This window comes from Mobula hypostoma, chromosome 9 (genome assembly GCF_963921235.1).
Source record: "Mobula hypostoma chromosome 9, sMobHyp1.1, whole genome shotgun sequence".
Classification (NCBI taxonomy): domain Eukaryota; kingdom Metazoa; phylum Chordata; class Chondrichthyes; order Myliobatiformes; family Myliobatidae; genus Mobula; species Mobula hypostoma.
Window position 1 is genome coordinate 106,722,176 of NC_086105.1, and position 26,792 is coordinate 106,748,967.

The 26,792-nt window shown below is 41.5% G+C and overlaps 1 protein-coding gene across 1 annotated transcript in view; it reads left to right on the top strand.

Moving 5' to 3' along the window:
• The first annotated feature begins 13,719 nt into the window (after nt 1-13,719).
• pemt (phosphatidylethanolamine N-methyltransferase) overlaps nt 13,720-26,792 on the top strand; it is a 134,630-nt gene continuing 121,557 nt past the window's right edge. The window contains exons 1-2 of the mRNA XM_063058836.1: nt 13,720-13,852; nt 25,718-25,825. Of these exons, the coding sequence (XP_062914906.1) occupies nt 25,733-25,825 (93 nt within the window). The 5' untranslated portion in view covers nt 13,720-13,852; nt 25,718-25,732. The remainder of the gene's footprint in view (nt 13,853-25,717; nt 25,826-26,792) is intronic.

Below are 26,792 nucleotides of genomic sequence, written 5' to 3' on the forward strand. Positions count from 1 at the left end.
GGCAAATTATGAGGCTATAAGGCTAGAACTTGCGGGTGTGAATTGGGATGATGTTTTTGCAGAGAAATGTACTATGGATATGTGGTCAATGTTTAGAGATGTCTTGCAGGATGTTAGGGATAAATTTGTCCCGGTGAGGAAGATAAAGAATGGTAGGGTGAAGGAACTATGGGTGACAAGTGAGGTGAAAATCTAGTCAGGTGGAAGAAGGCAGCATATATGAGGTTTAGGAAGCGCAAATCAGATGGGTCTATTGAGGAAAATAGGGAAGCAAGAAAGGAGCTTAAGAAGGGGCTGAGAAGAGCAAGATGGGGGCATGAGAAGGCCTTGGTGAATAGGGTAAAGGAAAACCCCAAGGCATTCTTCAATAATGTGAAGAACAAAAGGATAACAGGAGTGAAGGTAGGACCAATCACAGATAAAGGTGGGAAGATGTGGCTGGAGGCTATGGAGGTGAGCGAGGTCCTCAACAAATACTTCTCTTCAGTATTCACCAATGAGAGGGAACTTGATGATGGTGAGGACAATATGAGTGAGGTTAATGTTCTGGAGCATGTTGATATTAATGGAGAGGAGGTGTTGGAGTTGTTAAAATACATTAGGATGGATAAGTCCCCGGGGCCTGATGGAATATTCCCCAGGCTGCTCCACGAGGCGAGGGAAGAGATTGCTGAGCCTCTGGTTAGGATCTTTATGTCCTCGTTGTCCACGGGAATGGTACCGGAGGATTGGAGGGAGGAAAATGTTGTCCCCTTGTTCAAAAAAGGTAGTAGGGATAGTCTGAGTAATTATAGACCAGTGAGCCTACGTCTGTGGTGGGAAAGCTGTTGGAAAAGATTCTTAGAGATAGGATCTATGGGCATTTAGAGAATCATGGTCTGATCAGGGACAGTCAGCATGGCTTTGTGAAGGGCAGATCGTGTCTAGCAATCCTGATAGAGTTCTTTGAGGAGGTGACCATGCATATAGATGAGGGTAGTGCAGTGGATGTGATCTATATGGATTTTAGTAAGGCATATGACAAGGTTCCACACGGTAGGCTTATTCAGAAAGTCAGAAGACATGGGATCTAGGGAAGTTTGGCAAGGTGGATTCAGAATCGGCTTGCCTGCAGAAAGCAGAGGGTCATGGTGGAGGGAGTACATTCAGATTGGAGGATTGTGACTAGTGGTGTCCCACAAGTATCTGTTCTGGGACCTCTACTTTTCATGATTTTTATTAACGACCTGGATGTGGGGGTAGAAGGGTGGGTTGACAAGTTTGCAGACGACACAAAAGTTGGTGGTGTTGTAGATAGTGTAAAGGATTGTTGAAGATTGCAGAGAGACATTGATAGCTTGCAGAAGTGGGCTGAGAAGTGGCAGATGGAGTTCAACCCGGAGAAGTGTGAGATGGTACACTTTGGAAGGACAAACCCCAAGGCAGAGTACAGAGTAAATGGCAGGATACTTGGTAGTGTGGAGGAGCAGAGGGACCTGAGGGTACATGTCCACAGATCCCTGAAAGTTCCCTCACAGGTAGTTAGGGTAGTTAAGAAAGCTTATGGGGTGTTAGCTTTCATAAGTCGAGGGATAGAGTTTAAGAGTCGTGATGTAATGATGCAGCTCTATAAAACTCTGGTTAGGCCACACTTGGAGTACTGTGTCCAGTTCTGGACACCTCACTATAGGAAGGATGTGGAAGCATTGGAAAGAGTACAGAGGAGATTTACCAGGGTGCTGCCTGGTTTAGAGAGTATGGATTATGATCAGCGATTAAGGGAGCTAGGGCTTTACTCTTTGGAGAGAAGGAGGATGAGAGGAGACATGATAGAGGTGTACAAGATAATAACAGGAATAGATAGAGTGGATACCCAGCGCCTCTTCCCCACTCCTCAATACAAGAGGACATGGTTTTAAGGTAAGGGGTGGGAAGTTCAAGGGGGATATTAGAGGAAGGTTTTTCACTCAGAGAGTGGTTGGTGCGTGGAATGCACTGCCTGAGTCAGTGGTGGAGGCAGATACACGCGTGAAGTTTAAGAGACTACTAGACAGGTATATGGAGGAATTTAAGGTGGGGGCTTATATGTGAGACAGGGTCTGAGGGTCGGCACAACATTGTGGGCCGAAGGGCCTGTAATGTGCTGTACTATTCTATGTTCTATGTACATATCTTCATTAACAGAATGATGTGTTTGAATTGATCTTAGACAAGCCATGAGTCAGAGAACTGCAGGATCAAAATATCTATATTTATCTCTTAAGTTGAATTGAATTGAATTGACTTTATTTCTTGCATCCTTTACATACATGAGGAGTAAAACCTTTACATTATGTCTCCATCTAAATGTACAATATGTGCAATGTGCAATCATAGTAATTTATAATAATTTATAATAAAGAGAACAGTCAATATAACATAGAATACACTCAAATCAACATGAGTTAATCAGTCTGATGGCCTGGTGGAAGAAACTGTCCCGGAGCCTGTTGGTCCTGGCTTTTAAGCTGTGGTACCGTTTCCCGGATGGTAGCAGCTGGAATATATTGTGGTTGGGGTGACTTGGGTCTCCAATGATCCTTCGGGCCCTTTTTACACACCTGTCTTTGTAAATGTCTTGAGTCATGGAAAGTTCACAACTTCAGAGGCGCTGGGCTGTCCGCACCACTCTCTGCAGAATCCTGCAATTACGGGAGGTACAGTTCCCATACCAGGTAGTGATGCAGCCAGTCAGGATGCTCTCCATTGTACCCCTGTAGGAAGTTCTTAGGATCTGGGGGCACAAAGTACAGTGGATTCTGATTAATTGGGACACATCAGGACCAGTACATTTCAGCCCAATTAAGCTGCTTCCCCAAATAACTGGTTTTGTGGAAATAGTTAAAAAAGTATAAAAAAGATATGCTGCCATTTAACTGAGTAACAAACTATGTATTTAAACAAAATATCGAACAAATTAGAGCACTACCAGTACTACGACAGTACTATAAAATTGTATATTAGTTCCTCAAAGTTATCAACAAAGGAATTCATCCAGTGTATGCTGACATGTTCTTTTGATTGACTGTAACTGAACAAAATCAGCACGGACACCTAGTCCAGATATTGACTGCCTTCATGCAATGCCATCAATGATTGCATCTTCCAACTTTTCATTTTCATTGTAACATTCAAGATGGCTGTTGATACCTTCTAATTCTTTGTATTTCCTAACTTGTTGCAGTCGTGAAATCATTTCATTTTCATTCCTGGCTGTTTCTGGCATCTCCAAGCCCGAATGCTGGAAACTGCAGGGAGCAAAACAATTCTGAATTGTCTTACTGCTTATTTCTTGTGAACTATCAATGATAAAAATCATAGCTTTTTGAACACATGCAACTGACGCTACTTTAAAACTGTTCACTCTAAGCACAGTGTAGTGTCTAATGGCCACAGAAGTGCACACAAATGGTGTTAGTTATAAACTGTTCAGCAAGTCTCTTGTTCCAATTAAATGGCATAGTGTTCCAAGTAAATGAAGGGAATACCAGCTATTTTCTCAATTCATTTTTGTTCTTTATGTGTTATCCCATATAAGTGGCTGTTCCAATTAACTGATGGCCCAATTAACCAGAATCAACTGTATTTTGAAGCCAGCTAAGAGTGTTCCTGGAAAATTTAGGAATGACACCACTATTGTTGTCAGAGTCTCAGATAAAGGTGATAGGAGTATAGGGGTGAGATAGATTGGCTGGTTGAGTGGTATTGCAACAACAACCTCATGCTCATCATCCGCAAGCCCGGGGAATCGATTGTGAACTTCAGGAAAGGGAAGTCAAGGGAACACACAGCAGTCCTCATTGAGGGGTCAGCAGTGCAAAGGGTCAGCAGTTTCAGGTCCTGGGTGTCAACGTCTCAGAATATCTATTGAGGGCCCAGCAATAATGAAGAAACCATGACAGCGATTTGTATTTCATTAGGAGTCTGAGGAGATTTACATGTCACCAAAGGCGTCTGCAAATTTCTAGAGAGCATCCTGACTGGTTGCTTCACAGCCTGGTATGGAGACTCCAGTGCACAGGATTGTAAGAGTTCACAGAGGGTTGTAAACTTAGCCAGCTCCATCACAGGCTCAACACTCACCACCAGCAAAGACATCTCAAAGACAGTGCCTCGAGAGGGCTGAATCCTCACCCTCTGGAACATGACCTGTTCTGGATACTGCCATCAGGGAGGAAGTGGAAGTCGGAAGACCCATAGTCAGCATTTTAAGAGAAACGTCTTCCCCTCTGCCATTAGATTTCTGAGCACACAAGGACCACTAACTCATTTTTTTTTTGTTTTGTAATTTACTCCGTACTTTGTAATTTATAGCAATTTTATGTCTTTTCACTGTACTAGTGCCAGAAAACAACGAATATATTATCTAAGTATCGAAGAATCTACCCTGTTTTACTGTATTTACTGTAAGAGAATTTACCCATTTATCAAATAGAAATAAAAACACAGACCTTGGTATACGGTTAAACCTTTAATACACGATCGCAGAGAGCCGTTGCCTTATGACTCTGCCAGTGTCAGGTTACTTCTTAAATTTATACAGTAGATTTTGGGGAGTAGCCAACTGATAAACGTACTTAGTCAGCGATTTCAAGAAGCACTCGTTAGGTATCAGACAGTTCAGAAGTGTTCCTGCGCGATACATAAAATCAGAACTGCATGTCTACAGTCAGTTCCTCTATTGGCTAGACAGTCTCAGACAAAGGTTAACGATACCTCATTATTGGCATGTTCTATTATTAGCTATTGTTCGTTAACGTTAGGAAGGCAGTGTCTGCATCTTATCCTGTCACACTCATGACCCAAATCTTGAGCAATATTTAGCTTGTCAAGCTGGACAACAAAATTTAATTCAAAATTTAATTTTCTTCCACACTAAGTTGGTGATAATAAATCTGATTCTGATTCTGAAGTGCAAAAATGTGTCCTTCACGACAAAGAGATAGAACTTTGATGGACTCAGAAGGAGTAAAGCCCATCCAGCTCACTCTCATTGAACAGATACCATTTACAGTTAGATTAAACTGTGACATTCTGCTGAAATAACTGTACTTTTTATTGCTGAAAAATGTTACAGTCCTTAAAGGTAAGAAGTTCATGCAAGTTTGCACAAATGAGAGTTTTCAGGAGCAGTTGATATTACTTCTGATAATTGGTTAAAAAAGTTGATAAATATGTAATTACTGAAAGAAAACTTGGAAAATTTGGTGCATGTTATAACTGATGACTTCATTTGCACTGTTTGCTTGTTAAATTCACAAAGCAGCGTTTGGTCATTTTATTAATGTATGCTTTGCCAGGGCCTCCAACACTTAGCATACAAATCTGGAGAAAAGAACCATTGCCCATTGACAAAGAGTATCCCTAGTACTACGAAAGATTATTATTTAATGACACTAACTAATACAGCAAACACTTAAGTATGCACTTTAGAATAACTGAAAGCCGAAGGCACAAAGCAGAGTACAAAGTGCTAATTTATTTACATAACTATCAATCATAACCATCCAAATATTAGAATATTTAACTCTGAAGATTTATAGCAAAGCCAAGTTGATTTTGGAAAAGAGATATAACACATGTAAATTTCGGTGTCAACCTCAATATCCTTTGAACGAAGAGAGATATTGGATATACAGGGCCTGATTAGGAATAGTCAATATGGCTTTGTGAGTGAGAGATTGTGTCTAACCAATCTTATAGAATTTTTTTTTGAGGAGGTATCAGGAATATTGATGAAGGTCCTACATGGGAGTCTGGTCCAGAAGGTTCCATCAATTGGGATTTAAGTCGAAGTAGTAAACTGGATTCAACATTGGCTTAGTGGAAGAAGCTTGAGAGTGAGAGAAGATGTTGGCTATCTGACTGGAGGCCTGCTGCTCTGGGTCTGATGTTGTTTGTCATCTATATTAATGATTTCAGGTAAAATAGAACATAGAACATAGAGCATAGAAATCTACAGCACATTACAGCCCCTTCAGACCATAATGTTGTGCCGACCATGTAATCTACTCTAAAAACTGCCTAGAATTTCCCTACCACATAGCCCTCTACTTTTCTAGGCTCCACGTACTTATTTAAGAATCTCTTAAAAGACGCTATTGTATCCAAATGGGAATAGGAAGCAGAGTTGAAGTGGGTGGCAACTGGGAGATCCTGTCTGTTATGGTGGACGGAGTGAAGGTGCTCGATGAAGTGGTCCCCCAATCTGCATCAGCTTTCACCGATGTAGAGAAGGCCGCACCGGGAGCACCGGATGCAATTGATGACCCCAACAGGCTCACAAGTGAAGTGTTGCCTCACCTGGAAGGACTGTTTGGTGCAGGATCTCCCAGATGCGGCTAAACTCAGGTTGGAGGAGCAACACCTCATATACCGTCTAGGAAGTCTCCAGCCCCTTGGTATGAACATAGAATTCTCCAACTTCTGGTAATTCTCTCCCCCTCCCTTCCCCCATCCCTATTTCACTCTGCCCCCTCCCCCAGCTGCTTATCACCTCCCTCATGGTTCCGCCTCCTTCTACTACCCATTGTGTTTTCCCCTATTCCTTCTTCACCTTTCCTGCCTATCACCTCCCTGATTCCTCTCCCCCACCCATTTATCTTTCCCCTTACTGGTTTTTCATCTGGAACCTACCAGCCTTCTCCTTCCCACCCTCCCCCCATCTTCTTTATAGGGCCTCTGCCCCTTCCCTTTTCAGAACTGACGAAGAGTTCCGGCCTGAAACATTGACTGATCATTTCCACGGATGCTGCCCAACCTGCGGAGTTCCTCCAGTGTGTTGTGACTGAACACAGTACTCCAGGCGGGTCTAACTGAGGTCTTATATAGCTGTAGCATTACCTCATGACTCTTGAACTCAATCCCATGGTTGATGAAGGCCAACACACCATACACCTTCTTACTAACACTGTCAATCTGCACAGCGGCTTTAAATGTCCTATCGAAACAAACCCCAAGATCCCTCTGATATTCCACACTGCCAAGAGTATTACCATTAATATTACATTCTGTCTTCAAATTTGACCTACCAGAATGAACTCATTCACACTAATTTGGGTTGAACTCCATTTGCCAGTTCTCAGCCCAGTTCCGCATCCAATCAATGTCCCGCTGTAATCTCTGACAACCCTCCAAACTATCCACAACACCCTCAACTTTTGTGTCATCAGAAAACTTACTAACTCACCCTTTTACTTCCTTATCCAGGTCATTTATAAAAATTACAACGAGGAGGGGGTCCCAGAACACCACTGGTCACCGAGCTCCATGCAGAATATGAACCATCTACAACCACTCTTTGCCTTCTGTGGGCAAGCCAATTCTGAATTCACAATGCAAGGTCTCTTTGAATCCCATGCTTCATTACTTTGCATGGGGAACCTTATCAAATGCCTTACTGAAATCCATATACTATTTAGCCATGCTCTACCTTCATCAATGTGTTTCGTTACATCCTCAAAGAATTCAATCAGGCTTGTAAGGCATGACTTTCCCTTCACAAAGCCATGCTGACTATCCCTAATCAGATTATGTCTCTCCAAATGCTCATAAATCCTGCTTCTCAGGATCTTCTCCAACACCTTGCCCACTGCTGAATTAAGGTTCACTGGTCTATAATTTCCTGGGCTATCAGTACTCCCTTTCTTGAACAAGGGAACAACATTTGCAACCCTCCAATCCTCTGGTTCTTCTCCCGTGCCTATTGATAATGCAAACATCATCACCAGAGGCTCAGCAATCTCCCTGAGCAAATTCTGCCCGCATATCCCTGAGAACATCTGCTCAAAATTTATGCTCCCAAGTCTCTGCCAAACAGCATTATATTTCCCCTACCCCAAATTAATGTTTTCCCAAATTTTCTGCAGGGGTCTGTGTTGGGAGTGATTATTTTTACATTAGAACATAGAATAGTACGGCACAGTACAGGCCCTTCGGCCCACAATGTTGTGCCAACCCTCAAACTCTGCCTTCTTCCACCTGACTAGATTTTCCACCTCACTTGTCACCCATGGTTCCTTCACCCTACCATTCTTTATCTTCCTCACTGGGACAAATTTATCCCTTACATCCCGCAAGAGATCTCTAAACATCGACCACATGTCCATAGTACATTTCCCTGCAAAAACATCATCCCAATTCACACCCGCAAGTTCTAGCCGTATAGCCTCATAATTTGCCTTTCCCCAATTAAAAATTTTCCAGTCCTCTTTGATTCTATCCTTTTCCATGATAATTATAAAGGCCAGGGAGCGGTGGTCACTGTCCCCCAGATGCTCACCCATTGAGAGATCTGTGACCTGACCCGGTTCATTACCTAGCACTAGATCTAGTATGGCATTCCCCCTAGTCGGCCTGTCCACATACTGTGACAGGAATCCATCCTGGACACACTTAACAAACTCTGCCTCATCTAAACCCTTGGAACTAATCAGGTGCCAATCAATATTAGGGAAGTTAAAGTCACCCATGATAACAACGCTGTTATTTTTGCACCTTTCCAAAATCTGCCTCCCAATCTGCTCCTCTGTATTTCTGCTGCTACCAGGGGGCCTATAGAATACCACCAGTAGAGTAACTGCTCCCTTCCTGTTCCTGACTTCCACCCATACTGACTCAAAAGAGGATCCTGCTACATTACCCACCCTTTCTGTAGCTGTAATAGTATCCCTGACCAGTAATGCCACCCCTCCTCCCCTTTACCACCGCCCCCATCCCTTTTAAAGCACTGAAATCCAGGAATATTGAGAATCCATTCCTGCACTGATGCCAGCCAAGTCTCTGTAGTGGCCACTACATCAGAATTCCATGTATGTATCCAAGCTCTCAGTTCATCACCTTTGTTCCTGATGCTTCTTGCATTGAGGTACACACATTTCAGCCCTTCTACCTTACTGTCTTTACACCGTTTATTCTGCTTCTCTTTCCTCAAAGCCTCTCTGTATGTTAGATCTGGCTTTACTCCATGCACTTCTTTCACTGCTCTATCGCTCTGGGTCCCATCCCCCTCGCAAATTAGTTTAAACCCTCCCGAACCATGCTAGCAAACCTCCCTGCAAGGATATTGCTCCCCCTCGAGTTCAGGTGTAACCCATCCAATCTGTACAGGTCCCACCTTTCCCAGAAGAGATCCCAGTGATCTAAAAATCTAAAACCCTGCTCCCAGCACCAACTCCTCAGCCACGCATTCAACTGCCATCTCCTCCAATTCTTACCATCGCTGTCACGTAGCACTGGCAGCAATCCTGAGAACGTCTCCCTTGAGGTCCTGTTCTTCAGTCTTCTGCCTAATTCCCGAAACTCACACTTCAGGACCTCATCCCTCTTCCTGCCTATGTCGTTGGTCCCAACATGTATCACAACTTCTGGTTGCTTTCCCTCTTGTACTAGGATGTCGTGCACCCGGTCAGAGACATCCCGGACCCTGGCACCCTGGAGGCAACAAACCATGCGGGTGTCTTTCTCATGTCCACAAAATCTCCTGTCTGCTTCCCTGACTATAGAGTCTCCAATGACGACAGCTCTCCTCTTCTCCGTCCCGCCCTTCTGCACCACAGGGTCAGACTCAGTGCCGGAGGCCCTGCCACCGTGGCTCACACCTGGTCGGTCGTCCCCGCCAACAGCATCCAGGACGGTAAACTTATTGTTCAGGGGAACGGCTACAGGGGTGCTCTGCACTACTTGTCTGCTCACCTTCACTTTCCCCCCTCTGACTGTCACCCAACGACCTGCTTCCGACAGCCTAGGTGTGACTACTTCCCTGTAGCTCTCATCTATGACTACCTCATTCTCCCTTATGAGTCGACGGTCATCCAGCTGCTGCTCCAGATTCCTTACACGGTCTTCCAGATCGCCCAGCCGTATGCACTTCTGGCAGATGTGACTCTGCGGGAGAGGGGCGTTCCCCCAAGACTGCCACATCTCACATGAGAGGCACATCACCGTCTCAGGAGACATTGTAAAAACTAATTGCGAGCTAGCTTGTCCTCCACCTCCTCTCGTCGAAGCCTCTCGAGTCAAAGCCTCAAAGCTCCGCTCCTTCACTGGCCCACTCACGCTCAATGATTTGTCAGTGATTTATGTCAATGATTTGGATGATGGAATTGATGGCTTTGTGGCTAAGTTTGTGAACAATACAAAGATTGGTGGAGGGCCAAATTATGTTGCGGAAGCAGGGAGGATGCAGAAGGACTTAGACAAATTAGGAGAATGGGCAAAGAAATGGTAATGGAATACAGTGTTGGGATGTGCATAGTCATCCACTTTGGCAAAAGGAACAAAAGCATGGACTATCTTCTAAATGAAGAAAATTCTAAAGTTTGAGGTTCAAAGGGACTTGGGAGTCCTCATGTTGGATTCCCTAAAGGTTAACTTGCAGGTTGAGTTGGTGGTGAGGAAGGTAAATGCAACGTTAGCATTCATTTCGAGAGGACTAGAATGTAAAATCAAGCTTGTAATTCCAAGGCTTTATAAGGCATTGTTGAGGCCACACTTGGTGTATTGTGAGCAGATTTGGCCCCTTACCTAAAAAAGAATGTGCTAACACTGGAGAGGGTTCAAAGGAGGTTCTGGAATTGAAGGGCTTATCATATGAGGAGTGTTAGATAGCTCTGGGCCTGTACAAGCTGCAATTTAGAAGAAGAACAGGGAATCTCCTTGAAACCTGTTGAATGTTGAAAGGCTTGGATATAGTGGATGCGGAGAAATATTTCCTATAGCGGGAGAGTCTAGGACCAGAAGGCGTAACCGCAAAATAGAGAGATGTCCATTTAGAATGGAGATGAGGAGGCATTTCTTTAGCTAGAGGGTGGTGAACCTGTGGAATTCATTGCTACAGGTGGCTGTGGAGGCCAGGACATTGAATACATTTAAAGTGGAGTTTGATAGATTTTTGATAAGTCAGGGCATGAAAGGTTATGGGGAGATGGCAAGAGAATGGGGTTGAGAGGGAAAGGAATCAGCCATGATCAAATGGCAGAGCAAACTCAGTGGTCTGAATGGTCTAGTTCTGCTCCATGTTTTGTGGCCTTATGATCTTACGCCTCCTTTGCTGAAGTGTTTTCCTCCAGAAATGTTTGCAAAGATATCCTCTATCCTGGGCAGAGGGTATTGATCTATTTCCAGTATTGGGTTGATGGTGACCTTAAAGTCACCACAGATCCTGGCAGACACATTCTTCATGGCTACTGGGACCACTATTATTCCCATTTGCTCCACTCAATCTTGAAAAGAATTCCTTCAACTTCCATGCAATCTAGCTCACTGGCTACTTTATCGTGGATGGTATAAGGAACCGGACAGGCTTTGTAAAACTTGGAAGTGGCATTTTCACTTAACACTATTTTACCCTTGATGTGTTTGAGTTTTCCAATGCCATCCTTGAACACTGCTGTGGCATCATCCAGTACCTTTTTAAATTCACTTTCAATTGACTGTTTTTCATGCAAATGGTGGATGGACCTCCAAATAAGTTGTAGTTGACTCAGCCAGTAATGGCCCGAAAATACCAGCCCTCCTGTTTTTACCACATAGAAGCCAAATGTGGCTTGTTGGTTGTTGTATTCACTGTTATGAATGTCATTCCCACAGGAGTTATCTTTTCTCCAGTACAAGTTCTTAGTTGGATATCTGTAGGCTTCAGTTCAGTATCTTTGAAATGCCATCAAACTCATTTTGTGGAATGACTGAAACAGCTGAGCCCATGTTCAATTCCATTTTAATTAATTGGCTGTTTTCTTCTGGTATAAGCCATAATGCTAATCTCTTGTTAGTTTTCACATGTAAATCCTAAGGCTAAGCAGTTCGGTGTCACTCTCATCATTATCAGATTTTTCATCAATAACAAGCAGATTAGTGAATATTTTGAAACTGGAACTTGACTTTTTAGCATTTTCTCTTCCTAGTGCAGTCCATCTACTTTTGTCTGCCCAACATACTCTTTGTATGTGTCCTACTTTGTGGCATTTTTTGCAAGTTTTCTCTTTAAACCTGCATTGGTCTGGTGTACGTGAGCCCCTGCAACAACGGTAACACAATTTGTTAGGCCAGGCAGTTTTGTTTATGCTCATTTTCATTCCTGACTGCAGCTCAGCTATGTCTCTGGCTGCTTTTTCCACTGATTCAGCGATTTCAACTGATGTTTTAAGCATGAGTTATGCTTCAAGTAGGAGCCATTTTTGAATGATTTCTTGTTATATTCCACAAACGAAACAATCTCACAGTGCATTATTAAGCCCATCACTGAACCAACAATGCTCAGACAATTTCTTCAATTCAGCTACATAAACTTAAATGGACTCCCCTTTCTTTTCATTCTGCTTATGAAACCTAAAGTGTTCTACAATCAACAATGGTTTTGTTTCTAAGCGTTCTTGCTTTACATTCATGATATCAGCAAAGTTATTTTCAGCTGGTTTGACTGGAGTAAGCAAACTCTCTGCTTTTCCATCCGTTGCACTCAGCAACATTGGCAATCGTTGTTCATCAGCTATTTCATTTGCTTGAAAGTACTGCTCAGTTTGTTCGGTATACATCATCCAGTTATCTGTTGTCAAACAAATGCGTCTATCCTTCCAAATTAGCCAGCCTTTACTGTTTTTTTAAAATTTATTGTTGTGATTGCCCGGTATTCACTGTTTATGAACCTGTGGCCGTACACATTGCTTGTTAATTTCGTCTGTTTTTCTGCCTTTTTAAAAACTTGAATATCTCTCTCTCCCTCTGAAGAAAAACATGCTGCGCTTCAATTTGTAGGTAGTCGTCTTGAGTTTGTTTCAAAACTTCCTTGTCGCTACTGTTATGTTTTGTAACTCCAGAAACTAATCAAAAGAAAAACACGGGAGCTAAGATTCTTCTCCAAGTGAGGTCTTCACATATGACATTGTGGCATAATGATATATATCATTCACATACTTCTTACATATAACCCATTACCAAACAAAGAATGCTTAATCAAACTATATATACACACAAACACAATATTACTCAAATATTTAATACATTACAGCGTGAGCGTGGAATGAGTTGCCAGCAAAATGATAGATGCGGGTTTGAATTTGACATTTAAATTAAGTTTGTATAAGTACATGGATGGGATGTTTATGGAGGGCTATCCTGTGGATAACAGTTGGCCATGGACTACATAGGGTGAGCGGCCTGTTTCTGTGCCGTAGTGCTCAGTGATTCCACGTTGAATTCAGGTGCTCTGAGCGTACTCAGAAGATCTCATAGGATTTTGTTCTTTAATAAAGCACAAGAGATTCAGATATTTTATAGGCAAAAATCCTAGCGTCAATGCTAATTAACATAATCACCTTTTGTTTCAGTGCAGCATGTAAATTGATGCCAGAACAACACTGAGAAATACATTTCAATGTATATATGCTCGGAAGTCAACGATTAAGAAGGATCTTGTAACATGTTGTGAGTTCTGAATTTGTAAGATTTTCTGTGACGCTTTTTATCTTCCTACAGCTTGAGGAATTTCGCCAACACAAATTGGCTATGCTGCTTCCCAGGGTTATAACTAAATCTCTTTAGAAAATCTTGAAGTGGACAAACACAGCTCGTTACTTCACACATTCTCGAGTGTTTCGGAGCTGACTTAAGATGGAAAACTACAAATCCCAGCGTGCATCTCTCGACGAACACGCGGTGTACAGTTCATGTTAACGTGTGTTCATTACGTTTGCTGGCTGAAGGCAGGAAATGAAAGTTGTAGTAACGGGGAGGTTGTAGCTTGTCCAACGCGTCAGGGCACTGAGATACTCTGGCGGGTGAGAGCTTGTTGGAAGTAGGGTGTTGTGGAGGCCTGGCGAATCTGGACTACAGCAAGGTATCACTTGTTAGCCTGAAGCGAGCGGGCCGCGTGGTTGCCATGGTTGCCTCGCTAAATTGTATTGGGCCTGAAAAGAGCAGAGGGACTAGGACAACCCTGAAGCAGAACAGCTGAACCTAGCTTGGGTGTCTGTTCACTAAATCCCAGATCACCTCGAACTCGTGTGTGTGTGTCTGTTCGTCTGTCTTTTAATCATGTTTTCCATTGTGGCCGATAAAGAATTAAATAGTCTAAATTGTTGGAAATGTGCTTACCACTGACGTATAAAGATGGTTTTTTTTTGACATTGTAACCTGGTCCGTTTAAATCAAGATACCCCCATCACCTGCTATAATATTTAACTGTTTTGGAGGATTAACAAGATATGATTTTCTCCTCTCACTGTATGGTGTGAAATTCATTTTTAATGAAAAAAGGAATTTGTAAGGAAATGCCCAAGCAACCACATATAGAAGGAATAAAACAGAAAATAGAATTTATCAGGTTAATCAGCATCTTTAGAAGGAGAATCAGTTAGCCCTTTGGCAGTTCTCAATTGAATTCAGAATGTTGGACCTCGTGGTTTAGGATATTGTATTTCTGCTCTGATTCTGTGGATTATGAAGTGTATGCAGCATCCTATGTGGTTTGAGCATGTGGATTAGGTAAAGGAGTAGGCTGCTCCCTTCTTTGAGCCTGTTTCACGTTCAATATATGGTTAATCAGATAGTAACCACAATTCTATATTGTTGCCTACTGGTAAACTCTCCCCCCATGCAAGGATGAATGTAATTTTCATTTCTTATTTGTGTGCCAAGCTGTATGGGTCCTAATTGGACAACATCAGTGGCGTGGAGAGGGGAAACTTGCAGCATAGGCAACTGCCAGTCTTCCATACAACCTTGCCCAGGCCTGCGCCCTGGAAACCTTTCAAGGCGCAAATCCATGGTCTTATGAGACTAACAGATGTCTATATATTTGTGTTATTTATATCACTAATGTTGCTAATTTAATCATTTGTACAAATGAATTGGCCACTTTCTTACCATTAAAGCATACTGCACCTTCCCTTAAACTGCATCGCTTTGAAACCTTTTCTTCAGCCCCCACCCTTTCCAGTTCTGATATAGTTAGTGTCTTGGCTTGACGTTATTCAGTTGACTTCATTTTCTTCTTTCGATGTTGCCTGATGTGTTGATCTTTTCCAGCATTTTGTGTGTGCTACTTCACACACCACAAGCTTTTGTTTTCCACAGTCACTGCAGTGCAGTGGGCCATGAACTTAATGCCAGATGTTAGATTTTTTTTGTGAACACTTGTACTTAGACTGTGTTAGCTGGCTTGAAGTCATATTTGATTTATATCTTCTTGAAGAGATGGGAGTATAGAAAGTGGCCCACGTTTCCAGGGTCTTGTAATGGACCTGTATTCTGCTGCGATGCACTGTTGTGAAAAGGGAGCCATTTGATTTCCTTCTGAATTAATTATTTATGGCTGTTTCTCTCTTGAATCAGTCATAATGCAAGCTAGAGTCATGCAAAATTGTGTCATCACTCCCAATATTGATCCAAATCTTTCTTGCTGCCGTATTGCAGTTTGGTTCCAGCTGGAGTGAATACCTGCACTCCAAAACCAAGGTCACTCATTTGTCTGAACAGCACTTGCACTCTTGTATTGTAATAATTAACTTCAGCCTTGTATGCAGTACATTGCAACTGTGAATGAAGATTAAAAGTAACAAAAGAACCATCAACAGTTCTCTTACACAACAGAGGTTGGCTACTATGCTTTTAATTAAATGTAGTTTATTAATTTGGATGAAATTAATGATAACAAAAACTCCAATCCATGCCTTTTTCATGAGATCCAATTTTGATTTTTGGGAGCTAGCTCTGTAATACTGTAAATTATTTATCCTCACATGAAGTATTTACGCTGTATTATATATAAACTGGTAGCATTATGATGCCTAGCTTCACTTTTAATCTTCTGAATCTTCTTAATTTTATGCATTCCTATAACATCCTAATTCCAAAGGCCATGACCAAAGTTATGTAATTTCTCCTTATAATTTAATCATTGGAGACACCTGTCATCCAAATAAATGCTTTCTTTAATTTGTTCCTGTGGTTTGAAAATTGCATGTGTTAGTCTGTTATTTAACAAATGTAAGAGGTGGAAAATCAGCAGTTACAGACAAGTTAGCCCAATATCTTGGTCAGATAGTTATTGGAGTCTAGACTGAAATGGATGAAAACCACATGTATAACAAATTAGAATGCTTTTGGGTGTTACAAGGTCCCTCATGAGAATGCTATTAAAAGTGCATTGGAAGCTTGCCCAGTTGATGGCAAATAATGACTGTGTTTTATGTGGCAGAAGCAAATACAATTAACTGGAGAGAGTATGTTCAATGAGTGGATCCTCTAATTGGCAAGATGTGACTAATGGTGTCCTGCTAGTATTGGGGTCTCAAAATATTTACTATACACACTCTCCCTCTCTCCCCTTCCTTTCTTCCCCCTCCCATCCAAACCTGAGTGCATCAACTCCATTTAGAGCCCATTATGAGAATATACCAGAGAAGACACTGAAGAGCATACACTCAGTGCAACATCAGCCGAATGACAAGGCAATGTTTGTGTGCGTGTGTAAAGAGTGCTTACCAAGTGCTCTCTGTCAAACACATGGTCAAGTTGCTTTTCTGACCAAACAGCAGAATGAGGAAGAAATGTGATTGAAGTGACTTTGACCATGGAATGATTGTTACTGCCAGACAAGGTTTTTTGAGTATCTCAGAAACTGCGGATCTGATATTTTCATGCACAAGTGTCTCGAGTTTACAGAGAATGGTGCAAAAATTTAAAAAATATATATTTAGATGAAAACAAAAGACCACTTGTTCAAGTTTGCTAATATTGCAAAAATAGAACATGGACAGTAGGCTATTTGGCCTCTTATACTTGCTCAATCCCCTTGAGATTTGAAGGTGTTTATAATGGATGATTTCATGGAAGTCTTTTCTCTTGGGTGGGGGTGGGCGCGGTTGGGGGGGGGTTGTGATAATTTAATACCCTTGCGTACTTCCTTTCTGTTACTTTGCTTGTGTTACTATTGCCAAGTCTCTGTCCCTGATTAATCACTATGTTAGTATACTTTGGTTCTGAAAGGTCAGTGACCTGAAACTAATTCCATTTTTCTCAGATGCTATTAGATTTCATGAGAATTTCCAGCAAATGTGCTTTTACTGCAGCATTATTTGGATTGGAATGAACTTAATTCATACATGTTAAACATTAAGTGTGTTTAACTTTAGAACATAGTACACCATACAGGCCCTTCCATCCACAATGCTGTACCAACCTTTTAATTTACTCCAAGATCAATCTAATGCTTCCTTCCCACATACGGTAGCCTTTTTTTCACCTGCCTTTCTAAGAGTCTGTAAGTGTCCCTAATGTATCTAATCTACAGTTGCAAAGAAAAAGTTTGTGAACTCTTTGCAATTGCCTGGTTTTCTGCATTAATTACTCATAAATTGTGATCTGTTCTTCATCTAAGGCACAATAGTAGACAAACACATTTTGCCTAAGCTAGTAACACACGAACAAATACAGAAGCTATTTGGAGTCAGCTGTATCAATCAATGAGATGAGACCGGAGGTGTGGTTTGTAGATGTGCCCTGCCCTGTAAAAAAGACACACAATGTGAGGTTACTGACAGGGTCTGTTCTTCTCAAGAAGGATCTGTTACTGTGCACCATGCCTTGATCAAAACAACTTACGGGAGACTTCAGAAGAATTGTAGAGATGCATGAAGCTGGAAAAGGCTACAAAAGCATTTCTAAAGACCTGAATGTCCATCACTCCACAGTAAGAGAAATTGTCCACAAATGGAGGAAATTCTCTCCCTAGAGTGGGTGTCCTGCAAAGATCACACCAAGAGCAGAATGTGCAATGCTGAAGGAGGTCAAAAAGAACCCAAGGGTAACAGCAAAAGACCTGTAGAAATCTTTAGAATTTGCCGAAGTCTCTGTTCATGTGTACGCAATAAGAAAAACACTGAACGAGAATCGTGTTCATGGAATGACACCATGGAGGAAACCTGTGCTCTCCAAAAAAAAAAATTGCTGCACATCTCAAGTTTGCAAAAGACCCCCTGGCTGTTCCACAACACTTCTGGGACAATGTTCTGTGGACAGATGAGACAGAAGTTAGACATTTTTGGCAAAAATCCACATTGCTACTGTAAGGGTTTTCTTTTATGTTACTGTGAAGGCTCATAAAATGGCTTCTTTGTTATGTAATTTAAAAATAGCTTTTCTGTAATAATAACTGCGATGTAAGGAGTGTTTCTCTCTCTCTGCTTGTTTGGGTTATATTACTGATAAGAGAAGGAATGAACCAATTGGGATAGATGTGTCTGTAAGCTATTGTTTGCGTGTGCTTTGAGGCAGAAAGCACAATGGGGAGAGAGAGAGGAGACACGACGCTGTAAGCTGGCCAACAGGACGGACCCCAAGCGGGAGTCCAAGGCCCAGGGTCTTCGGCGAGGAGAAGAGACGAAGACAGACTCGTGTGGAGCGTCTGGTTGACCACCGTGTTTGGTCCCAGGCAGCGGGTTGAGGTGGTCGGAGGGGATCGAATGGTGGAAAGAGGACCCTGTTACTTGAGCTCCAACTGTTGTGCACGAAGTGGTTGAACTTTGATAAGTTTGGCGCCTTTTACTTTCCTTTTATGTTTTATCTCTATTAATTACATAGTTCCAGTAAGATCTATAAAGTGTAATCATTTATCGCATGTGGTGTATTGTCTGTTATTTGACGGGGTGGGGTACATCACACAGCATCCACACAAACTTGATTACCCAGTTTGACAGGGCCGAAGGCCGCTTCCCCTAGACAAAAGCGAGTTGAGCGAGCCTGAGGCTTTCCAGGGGGCTCCATTTGGGGGCTCGTCCGGGATTGGATTTAGTGGTGTGCTGTGTGATTGCCCTGTTTAAATTAGTGCTGCTGTGTCTCTGTGAGATTGCGGTTAGTAATGTGTGTCTCTGTGTGATTGCTGCTTATTACTGCATGCGTGTTGGGTGGGGTCTTTGTTCGAGTTCAGACTAGCACTGACGAGTTGGTGGTGGGGCTGCCAGTGTCTGTTGGTGCCCCAGGTGAGGCAGACCATGGGCTGTCCATACTGTTAGGAGAGGGAGGAAAAAATGGTCTGATTTGGAGGTAGTGTCTGCGAATAAATGTTCCAGCTATGGCAGGCTTCGCTTGGCTTTTGGGATATTGTCCACCCCTAAAGGGCGGAGGCATATGAGACGTGGGGTACAACCTATCTGGTCTTGGCATCTTATCTATTTTAATGTTTTAAAGAAAGTTCCAACGCATCTTCTTTCCTAATGTCAACATGTTCCATCATTTTAGCTTGTTCTACGCAGTCCTCACTGGTGAATACTAAAGCAAAATATTCATTAAGATCCATCTGTGCCTTCTCCAGCTCCAGGCACATGTTTCCTCTTTTATTGGTGATTGATCTTACCTTGACACTATTCATCCTCCTGTTCTTGATGTATGTGTAGAACGCTTTTCCTTAATTCTACTCACCAAAGTCTTCTTGTATCTCTTAGCTCTCCTAAGTCCCTTTTTCAGTCTCCTTCCTGGCTGCTGTATAACTCTCAAGAACCTTGCTTTCTAAACCTTAAGTATGCTTCTTTCTTCCTCATGACTAGATCTTCCAATTCTCATGTCAACCATGGCTCCTTCACCCTGCCATTCTTTCCTTGCCTCAATGGGACAAACTTATTAGAACCCTGTGCTCCTTAAACAACCTTTACATTTCCGTTATGCATTCCTTGGGTACATCTGTTCTCAAATTAGGCTCCCAATTTTGCCCTCCCCTATTTAAATACTTTATCATACTTTCTGCTCCTATCCCTGTCCAATGTTGTGGTAAAGGTCAGGGAATTGCGATCACTGTCTCTGAAATGTTCACTCATTGAGAGATCTGTTGCCTGACCATGTTCATTGCCTAGTACTAAATAAAGAACTATGGCTTCTCTAGCCTGCTCGTTCCCTTAAGTTTTATCATTGAAATTATTATTAGTACACTCAAGCCTTGTTATTTTCCCCAAAATATTTAAGTCATCCTTTATTCTTTTAAAAAATAATTGGCTGGATTACAATAAGTAATCTACAGTGCCAAAATACCATATTTTAGACCTGTATGAATCATGCTTTTGTATATAGCGGTATATTTATAAACATAAGAGAACAATTAGTTTGTGCTTGCCATATAAAGATTCAAAGGTAGAATCTGCCTTCATTGGTTCTGTACAAGCTGTGATATAGTACAAAATGATATGAGAACTAAGCAATCCCTGATCTGAATAAGAACCTTTTCTATAGTGTAGAAAACAAGTGTCCCTCGGTTGATTCCATTATCAGAGCTCTGTTCACAGCTTAATTGATCCAAGAGCAATCTACAACACTTCCTTCACTTTTTTGATTACTTTTTCTTTACACTTCCTGCAGTTTCTACAAATTATATTAAAACATAGAAACAGAGAAAACCTACAGCACAATACAGGCCCTTCGGCCCACAGTGCTGTGCCAAACATGTGCTTACTTTAGACATTACCTAGGGTTACCCATAGCCCTCTATTTTTCTAAGCTCCATGTACCTATCCAGGAGTCTCTTAAAAGACCCTATTGTAGCTGCCTCCCCCACTGTCGCCAGCAGCCCATTCCATGCACTCATCACTCTGTTTTAAAAAAAAAATCATCAGTTAAAATCTAAACAAGCCTGATGCATTTTGGGAACAAGTCCTGTGGACTGATGAAGTTAAAATAGAACTTTTTGGCTGCAATGAGCAAACGTATGTTCAGAGAAAAAAGGGTGCAGAATTTCATGAAAAGAACCCCTCTCCAACTGTTAAGCACGGGGGTGGATTGATCATGCTTTGGGCTGGTGTTGCAGCCAGTGGCACGTGGAACATTTTACTGCTTGAGGGAAGAATGAATTTAATTAAATACCAGCAAATTCTGGGAGCAAACATCACACCGTCCGTAAAAAAGCTGAAGATGAGAAAAGGATGGCTTCTACAACAGGATAATAAACCTAAACACACCTCAAAATCCGCAATGGACTACCTCAAGAGGTGCAAGCTGAAGGTTTTGCCATGGCCCTCACAGTCTCCTGACCTAAACATCATCGAGAATCTGTGGATAGACCTCAGAAGAGCAGTGCATGTAAGACGGCCCAAGAATCTCAGAACTAGAAGCCTTTTGCAAGGAAGAATGGGTGAAAATCCCCCAAACAAGAATTGAAAAACTCTTAGCTGGCTACAGAAAGCATTTACAAGCTGTGATACTTGCCAAAAGGGGTGTTACTAAGTACTGACCATGCAGGGTGCCCAAACTTTTGCTTCGGGCCCTTTTCCTTTTTTGTTATTTTGGAACTGTAAAAGATGGAAATAAAAAAGTAATCTTGCTTAAAATATTAAAGAAATGTGTCATCTTTAGCTTTATGCCTTTTGGAAATCAGGTCATCTTTTACTCGCTTAACCATTCACAGTAAGAGAAATTTTGACCAGGGGTGCCCGAACTTTTGCATGCCACTGTATCTCGTCTGGTCCTGGTGACATCCAACTTGATTCTTTCCAAAAGCTCCAGCACATCCTCTTTCTTGATATCTATATGCTCGTGCTTTTCAATCCGCTGTAAGTCATCCCTACAATAGCCAAGGTCCTTTTCCATAGTGAATACTGAAGCAAAGAATTCATTAAGTACCTCCGCTATCTCCTTCGGTTCCAAACACACTTTTCCACTGTCACACTTGATTGGTCCTATTCTCTCACATTTTATCCTCTTGCTCTTCACATACTTGTAGATTGCCTTGGGGTTTTCCTTAATCCTGCTCACCAAAGCCTTCTCATCTCCCCCTTCTGGCTCTCCTAATTTCATTCTTTAGCTCCTTCCTGCTAGCCTTATAATTTCCTAGATCTCTATTATTAGCTAGTTTTTTTGAATCTTTCATAAACTTTTCTTCTTGACTAGATTTTCAACAGCCTTTGTACACCATGGTTCCTGTATCCTACTATCTTTTCCCTGTTTCATTGGAACGTACCTATGCAGAACGCCACGCAAATATCCCCTGAACATTTGCCCCACTTCTGCCGTACATTTCTGCCATTTCCCTGAGAACATCTGTTCCCAATTTATGCTTCCAAGTTCCTGCCTGATTGCTTCATATTTCCCCTTACTCCAATTAAACATTTTCCTAACTTCTCTGTTCCTATCCCTTTCCAATAAAGGAGATAGAATTGTGATCGCTATCTCCAAAATGTTCTCCCACTGAGAGATCTGACACCTGACCAGGTTCATTTCCCAATACCAGATCAAGTACAGCCTCTCCTTTTGTAGGCTTATCTACATATTGTGTCAGGAAACCTTCCTAAACACACCTAACAAATTCCACCCCATCTAAACCCATTGCTGTAGGGAGATGCCAATCAATATTGGGGAAATTAAAATCTCCCATCACGACAACCCTGTTATTATTGCATATTCTATACCAGTTTTTTTTTCACAAACTGAAGTCTGCAAATTCATACTGGTCTCTGGCAATTGTTAACACTCTGGCAAGAGAAACATATCATTATAAAACTGTCTAGGATTTATTAAGTTAGCAAATATATCAGTGGGCCTAATGAATTTTGGAAATCTGTAGACGTTCATAAAGATGTCACAGGTGTTATAAAGCTTGACACTTTTACATTTTCATTTGCTGTAATGTCACCTAGGCATGAGGAAAGGCAAAGCAGAATAGGAGAGTAAACTCAAGATATTGTAAGAAGTGTATGAGCTTCTATGGGTATGTAAGAAGGAAAAGATTAGTGAGGATTTGTGTCAGTCCCTTACTGAGATGGGTGAATTTCTAATCGTGGTTCACATTCTAGTTTTGGAGAAGTCAGGTTTGCTAAATGAGGAGCTATTGAGTAGATTAGGCTTATACTTTGTCAAGAAACTTAGATTCTAACAGAGCTCAACTACCTAGGTATACAAATTTCAAAGTGTATTTATTATCAAAGTATGTACACATTATAAAACCTTGAGAGGAAAAATATAAGTAAACAGCATTCAGAATTGAAGTTTTATGAAAGACATGAAGCCAGGTGTCACTGCAGCTGGAGTAGGCCACAGCCTCAGTTCATTGTAGAACCAAGTAAATGTCACGGGACCACAAACATGAAGCCAGGCATCACTGCAGCTGGAGCAGATCACATCCTTAGTTCAGCGCAGAACCGAGTACAGGTTTCCCCCGCCATCCAAAGGTAAAGCGTTCCTATGAAACGGTTCGTAAGCCAAAATGCCATAAAGCGAAGAAGCAATTACCATTTATTTATATGGGAAAATTTTGTGAGTGTTCACAGACCCAAAAATAACCTACCAAATCATGCCAAATAACACATAAAACCTAAAATAACAGTAACATATAGTAAAAGCAGGAATGATATGATAAATACACAGGCTATATAAAGTAGAAATACTTCTCTACAACGATTGCCTGCACAGATCTCTGTAGCGAAAATGTCACGCAAGCGCTGTTGGCATAAACGTGCTCTCCAGTAACCTTTAAACTATGAAGCTGCCAAATCTACCAAATAACATGTAAAAATACACAGCCTATATAAAGTAGAAATAATGTATGTACAGTGTAGTATCGCTTACCGGAATTGGGAAAACAGCGCCGAGCACACTGATGATGGTGTGTTAGACTGAGTCGTCGCAGGTTGGGGTAGTGCAGTGGCCCCCACCCTCCAGGCCACCGACCGATACATTGCTGCGAAGAACGCAGCGGTAGCCGAGAGGCACACAGCACATCTTTAAGAAAAAAGCTGAAATAAACATGCTAATTAATTAGGTGCTGCCCGGCATGTAAATGTCGGCCCAGATCAGAGGCGATTGCCAATTGCATCACCTCTGATCTAGGCTGACAATTACGTGCTAGGCGGCACCTAATTAATTAGCATGTTTATTTCGGCTTTTTTCTTAAAGATGTGCTGTGTGCCTCCTGGCTACCGCTGCATTCTCCACGAATCGGTACAATATCTGTCTGGGGCCCGGGGGTTGGGGTGGTGGGACACGGGGGTGTCATCTCATCGTCTGTTTCCATTAGAGCAGGCAGCTCATCTTCTCCTATGACTGCCCGCCTCGATGTCAAAGGTTGAGGTTCGTCGTCTGCTGTGGCTGATGCGGAAGGCTTGCTTGACTGCTGAGCCTCGCGCATTTTTCTATCATACAGTTCTTTGTAAGCACTCAAACCAGCCTGCAAATATCCCCTAAACCTACGTACCCTTTCAAAATTAAAGTCGTACTTTATTATTGCAGCGAAAATCTCACGCAGTTGCTTCACTTTCGCTACTGCATTCGGTTTCGATTGTTATCCTTTCCTCTTCCAATTGCATCAGCTCTTCATCTATCAGTTCTTGGTCATGGGATGCCAAAACCTCTTCAACATCATCTTCGTCAGCTTCCACAAGCCAAACTCACTTTGTCCTTGCTTCGTTCATCATGATCGAAACGCTTAATTATGTCTAGTTTTAAGCTAAGTGTAACACCCTTACGAGCTCTTTCAGGCTTTTCCGATACCTTAGAACTCATCTTGCTAACGGCTGCTCAATGCAACGTGTTTAAGCAATGCTGTTCCGAATCCAGGGGAGAGCGATTGCTCGGGATGCGTGCTGCCTTTCTTCGTAACAGTGAAAACACCTTCTGAAAGCGCAAACAGGGTACTGATGTAGGTCTTTCGTAACAGTGCAGTTTCGTAAAGCGAACGTTCAAAAAGCGGGGACGCCTGTAAATGTCATGGAGTAGCGAGCAGAAATGGCCTGTTTCTTGCCTCTGGTTCCGACACCCTGATTTCTGGCCCGGTCCAAACATCAGGTCATTCCATGCTCTCAGACAGCTCTGGGGCTTGGACCTCTCCGCCATGATTTGGCCCGTACCTGACCTTTCCAATTCAGCCCTGCGCTTAAATTGATCAGACTTTGAGGCACTCCTTGCTCCCACCTCTGCTCGCCTAGCCTCACCGCTGCATGCCTTTCCATTGTTCGTGGTGGTCATTATTAATAAAGTGTTATTAATGAGGTGTTTAGTAGAATGAGGAATCAAGAACCACCTGACTATCATTGTACATAATCAATAAAAATTAATGTCTGGTACACCAAGTAATTAGGAAAACAAACAATATGTTGACCTGAAAGGGAAAAAGCACCTTAATAAATGGAAGTAAAAGCATCTGAACTGGAATTGTGGAAAGTCACAGTTAGATTGCACCTGGGTATTATGCAGAGGCCTGCTACCCCTAGCTAAGAAAGGAAATACTTGTAATAGGAAAATTGGAGCAAATGTTCTCCAGATTGATGATTTTAACCTTTGAGGAAAGTTTAGAAAAAGTAATCTATTTTGGGAATATCTCTTAATTTCATTATGTTCACCATTTAATAATAATTCATCCTTTTTGTGAGCATATTGACTAAAAGTATCATTACCTCATTCACTTGGCATAATTGTGGAAAATATCCTTGGCCAATCCTCATCTTATTTGATATTTGTACTCTGGTAAGAGTTGCCAGTTGCTGTTTAGAAATTGGAACCATTACTTTCCTTTCTTTTTCAAACATACTATCCTTGCTTTGGCAAAGATTAAATAACTTGGCATAGGCAAAGGATCTCACCAGTGGTGCTTCTTGTCTCTTTGGCAGTAGTGCTTATTGCTTTTGTAAGCTCTATTATTAATGATTTTTTTTTTACCATCCTTTAAGAAGAATAAATTGAAATATTTGTCTTTTACTGGAAATAGAATTTTAAAAATTATTTCTTTCAGGTTGATATCTCAATAATGGCAGATATTTTCAGCTACTGTGATTGGACCAACTTGAAGTTTAAAATGGCTATTCTGGCTGTTGCTTTCAACCCATTGTTCTGGAATATTGTGAGTATAAATATTGCTTCACACTTTTGCATTTTTATTTGAACATTTTGTCATCTAATTCATCGAGTACCTATCCAAATATGAATAATTAACAACTACAAACTGATAAGTCAGTTCACTGAAAATGCATTTTAAGTCATTCTCGAGACCATTTGACACTCATTTTCCAACTGTATACTGTGCAGATGCAATTTATTGTAGTGATAATGACATAAAGAATAAAACAAGTTTAGAGAAATAAAATTACTATAATGTCTCACTCCTGCTTATCAATAACTTCTGTTTTTTGTCAGGTGCCTCAAATCTGTCCCAGTTGTTGAAACATAGGGTCCCACCATTTCTGGGACCTCTGCTCAAGTGCCTTTATTACCTTAACTTTGAATCTGAGATTCTGCTTCATGTAAACATTTTCCTCCAACTTCAGTAAGAGGTTAAAGTGCCTGCACTTCGCAGCAATTCAGTTTTGGCAGAAAACTAAAGCATTTTTGCACTCGTAGTGTTAAATAGAGTACAGAATTTAAAAAAAACATGTAACAGTGCAGAAAGGAAAAAAATATGGTAAAACAAAAAATTAAATCAATATTAACAAAGACAAACATCTGAAAGTAAATCTATTAAAACTAAAGTGAGGGAGAATATTAAAAGATTAGAAAAATATTGTCTTTCTTTAATTCCTTTCTAAATCCCTATCAGCCGTTTCCTTGATGCTTATCTAATAGTTTTAATTTGGCCTTTGCTTATACTGCAGATAATAATGTAGTCCTTCTGTCTAACTTTCTGTTTCAGGGCATTACAAAGAGTTAAAGAAAAGGAATTGTTTAATAGTATCTGTTAATTGCATAGCAAACAGTGCCATTTATTTAAGTAGTGATGGAAATAAGTTGCTTTACTATCAATGTCTCCTCATTATGAAGTTAAGATATTCTAAAGCATGTGCAGAGACAAATCAGAAATCTCTCTCTACCAT